Source organism: Engraulis encrasicolus, chromosome 2 (genome assembly GCF_034702125.1).
Source record: "Engraulis encrasicolus isolate BLACKSEA-1 chromosome 2, IST_EnEncr_1.0, whole genome shotgun sequence".
Classification (NCBI taxonomy): domain Eukaryota; kingdom Metazoa; phylum Chordata; class Actinopteri; order Clupeiformes; family Engraulidae; genus Engraulis; species Engraulis encrasicolus.
In genome coordinates, this window is record NC_085858.1 from 46,289,256 (window position 1) to 46,298,396 (window position 9,141).

The 9,141-nt window shown below is 42.2% G+C and overlaps 1 protein-coding gene across 1 annotated transcript; it reads left to right on the plus strand.

Annotated features, from left to right (window-relative positions):
• Positions 1-3,249: 3,249 nt before the first annotated feature.
• cldni (claudin i) lies at positions 3,250-8,664 on the plus strand. The gene is made up of 3 exons (XM_063189524.1): positions 3,250-3,354; positions 6,368-6,497; positions 7,482-8,664. Exons 2-3 carry the CDS (start codon positions 6,369-6,371, stop codon positions 7,983-7,985), a joined length of 633 nt encoding a protein of 210 aa, XP_063045594.1. The 5' UTR covers positions 3,250-3,354; position 6,368; the 3' UTR covers positions 7,986-8,664.
• The last annotated feature ends 477 nt before the right edge of the window (positions 8,665-9,141 follow it).

A 9,141-nucleotide genomic window follows, 5' to 3' on the forward strand; every position in this document is an offset into this window, starting at 1 on the left:
GGGCATGCATGTTGCCTGGCTCAAATGAATCTAGTGTCTAAGATTACCTGTAGGCCTATATTCGATCCAATAGGCCTATACTACATAGGCTAGTAAATGGCTACAGAAAATTTAAAAATAGTTAATAATGTCCCTCTATCTGGACCATGGCGCTCCCTGACATGAAATGTAGGCTATCTCATGACATCACAGAGAAGCTAAAGAGCGCCCTCAAGTGCTGAGCTACAAAAATGCCTTTCTTCTTCTTCCTCTTCTTCTTCGTGTGTGACGTAGGCCAGTGTTTCCCAACCAGGGGTACGTGTACCACTAGGGGTACTCAAGCACACTGCAGGGGGTACTTGGAAAATGTAATTTTAACAAAGCTTAGTTACATTGGGATAGAGAAAGCGATACAGAACTTGACTTAGGGGGTACTCATGGCACACTGAAAAGGCTTGGGGGTACACAAGACAAAAAAGGTTGGGAAACACTGACGTAGGCCCATGAAAATTTCACTGGATTATTGGTTTGTTATTATGGATTATATTGCTGGATTAATAGCCTATTTTATACATATGCATTTTGACCATTTTGATATTTCCATAAACACAAAAGACACCTCAACTCAACAATTTGCATGGAGTAAGTTACAACAGGCCTATTTGTTGCACTAATTGGGGGGGGGGGGGGGGGTAACACAAAAGTAAGGTTCAGTTTTTCAGTTTTTGGGACAATTAGGGTGGTGCAGAAATGAGCACACCCCAATTAAAGTCTCGAAAAAAAGCTAACAAGCATTCAGTCTCAGAGGAGTTAAAAAAATTGTTACCCGGTTTTCTGTCAAAGTAGACCATATTCATATACCAAATCCCCTCCCATTTTCATCTCAGCCATAACATCATGGAAGAGAACGAACAAAAGAATTGAGAAAGTAACAAAAAGTTTTACACCGGGAAGGCTTATGCTCTGAAGACCATAAAAGAGACCATTAAAGGAACAGTCCACCCTTTTTTGATTTTCACATATTTGCAGTATTTCCGAGCATTATTCATGAATGTGCATATCATTTTCTCTGTCAGTCTTTTCAGTAGGCCTACTTAGATTTGTTGGATCAGAATTATTAGTATAGCTTAGCATAATCACTGCTAGTGAATGGAGGCATTAGCATCAAGCCACAAATGATCACAGGACAGGATTAAATAGCTGTTTTTCATTCTGGTGAATTTTACATTAATTTTAAAGTACTTTATAAGTACATTTGATGATGTTTTGTTTGCCCCATAGACTTGCATTGCTACGCTTAATTTGACTATACTGTTAAACTAGGCAATGGAAACACACAGACGAACATTTTATGCACATTCATGAATAATGCTGGGAAATAGACCTACTGCAAATGTGAAAATCTAAAAAGGGTGGACTGTTCCTTTAAGTCTCACAGAGCGCTCCAGGTGAGATTGACTGGTTGAGAATGGTTGAAGAAAGTTGTTGTGCAATTTCACTAGTACAGTTATCACTAGAAATAGACTGGGGTTATTATTTCCCATGACATAATATGGCACACATGCTGTATGTAGATGTCATCCACAAGGCTAAATGGGACTCTATCCTCTGAAGTCATGAAGATCAATCTTTTAACGATCAAAACTGGTGTTGGACATGACATACAAAGAAAAATGTATGGTGCCTTAAGTGAAACATGGTAGGGATGGAGTTCTTATGTGAGAGCTACTCATTGATGGAATCATGCAGGCTATAGCCTACAGGTAGGCCCCTGTTGCTCTACGTTTATACGAATAGCAAATATGTCACCATCACTCATACACACCCTGAAGAGGTGAGTGATTCAGTGATTTAGGTAAACTATGACACCTGATTTGAAATCATTAAAACATTAATGTAGAGACTAACTGCATGGGCATCTCTCTGGGTGTACTCACTTCCACCGTAATTTCACAAAAATTGAACAATATGTCATTTACGTTGTATAATTAATCTCAGGCCAATTTGTCTGTGGTAAGCTTCACATATGTTGTATTAAACTAAGAATATTTCAGAAATAACTTCTGTGTTTATTGAAATATTGTTCGAAGAGTTACTTTTCAGAAGGGGTGTAAGAAAGGAAGTAAAAAATAACTGTAAGTCGCTTTGACTAAAAGCGTCAGCTAATCTAATGCAATGCAAAACCGTTACGCACGTTATTTTGTGCATATTTTGGAAGAGCAAGTGAATAATCATTTTGTATTCACCAGTCACAATAGTTGTAACACAACACTTCACCAACAAATAGAGCATTTCTGATTGTTGACAACAGGAATTAAGACGACGGGAATCAAGACAGAAATCACAACATAAACAGCAAAGTATCATGCTCAGTAAGTTTCACTTCGTATCTGTGATACGTATCTTGGCAACATCCAGGAATTTACATCACACATACACAATAGACAGACACACGCACACACACACACACACACACACACACACACACACACACACACACACACACACACACACACACACACACACACACACACACACACACACACACACACACACACACAGTTTTTTTCCCTTTTCGGCAAGTAAAGGGTAGGGGCATGCTGAAGCAAAGTCATGGGAATATTGCCTTTGGACATGTGTGTGTGTGTGTGTGTGTGTGTGTGTGTGTGTGTGTGTGTGTGTGTGTGTGTGTGTGTGTGTGTGTGTGTGTGTGTGTGTGTGTGTGTGTGTGTGTGTGTGTGTCTGTGTCTGTGTGTCTGTGTGTGTGTGTGTGCTGCTGGGATGAGTAGGCGTGTTGGATAAGCTGCGTCCATGACTAACAGTATCTCAATATCAGCCACTATGGTGTCGCAACAATCTGTGGGAAGCAAATGAAGATCAGACTAGAATGTACAATGGTGACCCAACACAAGGTGTGAACCCATTTTAGGGAGCTTCTAGAATGTAAATGAGCATCTCATAGGGCCCATTTCTCAGAGCAATATCATAGTTCAACATGCTATCGTCTGCACCAAGTCACTATAACACAATCTTTTTGATGGAACGACAGTGACAGTTCCTCAGTCTTACAATGTCCTAAAAAAAGAGGGAGAGACTGAAACTCTGAGTGGAAAATCCAAAGGTATGACACACAAAGTTACACCCACCGAGAGGCCGAGGACAAGAGGAATGGGACAAGTTTATTCTTGCCCCTAACCACGTATTTCTCCCCTCACTCCTCCAGACCACACCCAGAATCTAGATTCCTTTTTAAAAAGTTGCCCTGCACCCAGAATCTTCAGTCTTAAAACCTTTTCGGACAGATAAAGGACTTTGGAATCAAGCTATATCAGTGTTTAAAGGACAAAAAAAGGCAAAAGAGCATCAATTTCAGAGGTAGGCTAATTACTTGCAATATATTGCTCTGAAAGTTCAGACATTTTAGAAATGTTCTGGTTAATTGCATGCAAGTACTGTTTCGGTTAAGATTTCCAAATATGAATGCTTTCTCTAAATTGAATCGGAATTGTTTAAGACATGATACAACGTTGGAATAAGTTATACATAATGTGCTTGGTTGTTTGGTGTGGGCAATGAGGTGATGTTTTATTGTTGCTTTGACAAATCCCTTGCTGGAATGAGCGGGGGAGGGGGGGTGGATGGGTTATAGAAAAGACAACTGTCATAGTTATGCAAAAAAAGAGAGATTTTGGATTCAACCTAGCTTATTGCTTCACATCACAAGGAAACAAAACCAAGTACTGAACTAAATAAATCTCTTAGGTATCACAGAATTAATGCTGTTTGGGGACATTGTGATTCAAAGAGGAATTGTATTTGCATCTGTGAATTATTCACCCAGTTCTCCATCCACAGCATTCATTATTCATGTAAGGTTGAAACCCTCAGCAAATCTCAGCCACTGCTGTTTTTATTTGATGAATAGCATAAAGAATTAATGATTACTCACAAAACCACAGATGGAGCTGAATGGCTTAGAGAGGGTTCGTCATATAGTCCAAATATAGTCAAATGATGGTAGGCATAATTTTGTATTGTTTTTTTTGTTTTTTTTAAATGACTGTTAGTCATTTGGCCTGCGCCCACATACCTGCTGCCTTTGAGTGCCTCTGGGTCTGCATGTGTGAAGCACTTACAGTGCACCTACCTCTCCACAAGAGCCCACACAGGACTTATAAATGCACGTTTTATATTCTACATCGGTTTGATGCGATCTACCTACACCTGGCTGTTGGATGAATGAATGAATGAATGAATGAATGAATGAATGAAGGATTGCGAATGAATGACTCATGCGAAAGTCGCTGGAGTTTGTTTAGCTATAGGAACTTATAGAATGCAGAATATTAAATGGTAAAAGTAAAGATCTCAGCAAAAAGAGCTACGGTACAAACAGGCTTAACATTTAGGGGAGTATTTCAAAGTTTAAAAGAAAAAAGTTTTTTCTTTATTTGCCATTTGTGCATAAACTAGTAGTCCAAGCACATAGGAACTCTTGTGCAGGCCCTCTGAGTCAATAAATAGAATTAAATAGAAAAATAGGAAGACAAAATACATTAAAAAGTGATAAAAATCAAAGAGATCAAAAGAATAATAAAAAAGGTGGATCAAATGTTCTTTTTTGCCATCAGCCTCACTGTTGCTGGGAAGAAACTGTTGAAAAATCTTGCTTTTCTGGTAGGAATGCTGTCCGCTCTACTGTGTCTCAGTTTGTATGTGCAGTTCTTGTGTTTGAGCAGAGAGTTAGCTGGGTGCAGTGGGTCTTTAATGATTCTCTCTGCTCTCCTATGACTGCGCTGTACATATATGGAGTCCATGGAGGGAAGTGCTGCGCCTATAATCCTCTCCGCAGTCTTGATTATTCTTTGCAAAGACTTCCTTTCAGCCTGAGTGATGTTGCCATACCAGACAGTGATGCCTGTTGTGAGGATGCTCTCTACAAGTCCTCTGTAGGCCTGGGTAAGAGGGCGGTAATTCAGTCCAGCCTTTGTAAGCATCCTAATCAAGTACAGCCTTTGCTGGGCTTTTTTCACAATGGATGTGGTGTTCAGACTCCAGCTCAGGTTTGATGTTACTTGCATGCCTAGGACTTTATGACTATTTTAAACAGATGTGAACTGATGTGCTCTGTCTGTGTACAGACAAGGCGATGCTTGAGTGATTGGTATGAATCGAGTCAAAAAGTTTTGTTTTGTTTTGTTCGCACAGTTCAAAGATTTCAGTTCACAGTTCACAGTTTGTAGGCCTACCTGTATGAAGCCAGCATAGGCCTTGTGGTGTTCCTGAACAGTAGTGCTAGTAGTCTTGGGAGTGGCAGACTATCAGTATGCAAGAACAGCAGATGGAGGGGACACAGTGGGCCTGTCCGGACATGAATGAAACTCTTAGCTATGGTTTAGCGGGATTATGAGTGTTGCTGTTGGCTATGGATTCAAGCACAGGCCTGTCAGACAAACTCTCTGCCATGTAGGCCTTGGCTACCATCCTTCCAACCGTGAGGCCGTTAGACACGTTGATACCACGATCACAACACTTTATAAATACAATCACGGAATGCTATGCTTTGTCATAAGCCCTCATTCAAAATGTTTTTTTTCCCTAATTCAAAAAGTGACACCAGTAGCGGGTTACACCTTTTGGTTATGGCTTTTGGAATCCATGTTTCATCCTCATAATCATGAGTGTTTATGCTGTCTTGTGAATACTGTAGCTATGATGCCATGCAAAAAGGTGTTAGTGAAGCTTCCTTACCCCTACAGCAGGGGTGGGGAACCTTTTTAATTCGAGGGGCCACTTCAAACTCCACCAAGGGCCGTAAAAGTCCTCAGAGGGCCGTACTATGAGCTCAAACATGTCCTCATGCACATTAGGCCAATATTGAAGGCAGCCACCTTTAAAACTGTCCCCACCTTCTCTAGATCCCCTGAATATAATTTCATTGTAATGTACTTTCAAATGTACTTTCTAAGAGCCCTTTACAAAATATGTCATATTTCATGTGAAGCTGCATAACATTAAAATTATATCAGGGGCTGGATAAAACGGCCTCAAGGGCTGCAAACGGCCCTCCAGACATACAAACGTAGGTTCCCCACCCCTGCCCTACAGAGTGATGGGATTCATATCTAGTCAAGTTGGTTTTATTGTCAATCTATATGATACTGTTTCTTATCAACACTGTAGGGAAGAGACCACTGCACTTTGCATCTCTTGGCATGCCTGAAAAATGCATCGTGCCTATTCGAAAAGCAAAAAGTGGCGTCTGAGTCACGCTTTATCGAGCTGTAGGCCTACCAGGAAACTGCCAGTGGAAAAGAGGCAAAGGTTTATTTTCCATCCCTAATAATGCTCATCTCTCTCTTTTGTGCCCTCTGCTTTTCTCTTACAGTATGGGTTCTGGTGTGCAGATCGTTTGTGTGGCCGTCAGTATCTTGGGCCTAATTGCCATAATTGTCACCTGCATCGTTCCAAGATGGAAGGTGTCAGCTTTCGTGGGACAGAACATTGTGACTGCACAGGTAAAGTTTTTAAGGATTATGCCGTTCATTCCTTCAATCCCGCAGATCATTGACCTACAAACACATTTCGGTTAAACAGGGCTTGATTTAACCCTAACATCAAAAAAGTGAACGTGAAGCCCTGCTGTTAAATAACAATTTGACTGTACAATTACACCCGAATAACACACTGCACTTTGTTTCTGAATAACCAATTGGGTTTTGTCATCTTATCTTTTGTTTCTGAATAACCGATTGGGTTTTGTCATCTTGTCTTGTATTTTGTTCTAGAGGGTGTGTGGTTATTGAGTCTGTCTAACTAACATGTTTCTTTGTAACTACATACATCATACTGTAAATGGCACTTACAGTAAGTTACAGTACAGTAAGTACGGAGTAATTTTCCGAAAGGGCAAAAATAATCAAATCCAATAACAGTCTTAAAGTATGAAACGTGTAGCTCACTGATTCAAACCAATGCAGAGTACATGGGTCTCTGTGTTGGGATGCCTGTGCTACTGCTTAAAGTGTATATTAGCAGAAGTAGGCCTATATCGCAATTATGTTCTTTCGTAAGCTGCAGTCCACTACCCCATGGACACACCACATGCCATTGTGGTCACTGTGCTTGCACATGTCTATTACAGAACGTGTATATTACTCAACCCTCGAATTAACACAACTTTTACAAAGTGAGTCAAGTGCAGTGACTCATTACTACGTTGGGCGCCCGGACAGCCATAAACGGTTTTGCATTTTAGAGCAGGGAAGCCGACAAGGGGGGACAGGGTCAGTTGTCCCGAGCCCAGGGAGAGAGGGGGGGGGCGCAGAATTGGGTCCTCATTACATAGCATGTATTGGGTGAGGGGGTCCTTTCAGGTGACTTTGTCCGGGCCCAGCCAAAGCTGTCAGCGGCCCTGTTTTAGAGGGTTTGTATGATGCCATGTCAGTTTGTTGACCTTGCTTAACCCTTTCTCTCCTCTCCCACCCTAAAAAACACCCCAGTCGGTGAACGAGGGCATCTGGATGTCGTGCGTGACCCAGAGCACGGGCCAGCAGCAGTGCAAGAAGTACGACAGCATGCTGCAGCTGGGAGCTGACCTGCAAGCCGCGCGCGCCATGACCATCATCGCCGGCATGATCGTCACGCTGGCCCTGCTCATCCTCTTCGCCGGCTCCGACTTCGTCACCTGCGTGCAGAACGAGGACGCCAAGCCCAAGATGTGCCTGGTGGCGGGCATCATGCTCCTCGTCGGCGGCCTGCTGCTGCTGGTGCCCGTCAGCTGGTCGGCCCACCGCACCATCTCCGACTTCAACAACGCCTTCGTGGACGCCTCGCAGAAGAAGGAGCTGGGTGCCTGTATCTTCGTTGGCTGGGCGGGCGGCTGCCTGCTGCTCTTGGCCGGCGGCCTGCTGTGCTGCTTCAGTCGCGTCTCCAGCAGCTCCGGATCCGGAGGCACCGCCAAGTACCGCAGCAACGGCGGTGCCTCTGCACCCAACTACGTCTAGACAACACCATCGTCGTGTGTCACGACAGGGCTCTAAATTAACGCCAGCCAACCAACCGGCCAAATGCTGGTGAAATTTCAGCTTGGCTGGTAGAAAAGGCCAACTTAGTAGCCACTTTGGTCTATTAGTGAGTGTGTGTTTGGATGGTAAGAACATTTACAACCCATTTTGGCTGATGATGATAAAAGTTAATTTAGAGCCCTCATCGTGTTACAGGGGTCATATTGAATAAATGAATACAAGTTCCTCAAAGAACCTTGGTTGCCACCGTGGAATAACCTAAAAGAACATTAGAGAACCTCAGTTCTAAGGACCAAGGTTCCTCGAAGGTCTTTTAGATGTTCTCCCACACAGGTTCCCCAAAGAAACTAAAAAATTTACAAAGTTTGCCACTGTGGGGGAACCCCAATGGTTCTCTGATGAGCTTTCTAGAACTTCCTTTAGAGAACTTTTAGAGGTCCCCACACAGCTGCAAACTGAAGGTGCTTTAAGGAACTTTTAATTTTCACAGTCACTCAATTGAGGAAGCTTGTTGTACGTATTTGTGTTTATTGTTTGTGTGTGAATGTCTGATTAGAGGAGAGGATCCTCAGCAACTGCTAGAGGACAACTGTGGGTAGAGAAGTTTTTCAAGGACCAAAGATGATATACATTTTTAAAGGGCTTTGCTAAAGCAAATTTATCTTCAAGGGTTCTATTCCATTCAAGTCCTGAGCTTGAGAGAAGGCCTACTAATAGGTCAGGGCTTGCTTGTGAATGCTTATGAAAGGCTGTTTTTTCAGTATTTCTGTCCTTGGTCATGAAATGACTGTGTAGAAAACAGATTCTTTTTTTATACAACCTGTATCAATACATATCTTGACACAAAACGTTAATGCAAAATGTGTAAGTTACTGATGTTATCCGTGCTCTCATGGTGGTTCTAACATGATGGCTGCCTTATCGCCTATATATCTTAATGGATATAATGGTGCACACATGGCACGGCAATTCAGATGGTGTAGTATTATAGCCGACGTTCCATAGGATTTCAAAATATTATTATTCGTCCACAACATTTCCAGTTTGAAGCTATAGTTGGATCAATGTTGTCTACAAGTAGGTAGCCTGGGCTTGCCATCCGTAAACTTCTGCTCAATTCACGTTTCCCTCCACG

What these genes read in the sequence shown, in the direction of transcription:
- cldni (XM_063189524.1), top strand. Translation starts at nt 6,369, where the DNA reads ATGGGTTCTGGTGTGCAGATCGTTTGTGTGGCCGTCAGTATCTTGGGC. An exon ending in AGAACATTGTGACTGCACAG is followed by an intron (nt 6,498 to 7,481) that starts GTAAAGTTTTTA and finishes AAAACACCCCAG; the next exon opens with TCGGTGAACGAGGGCATCTG.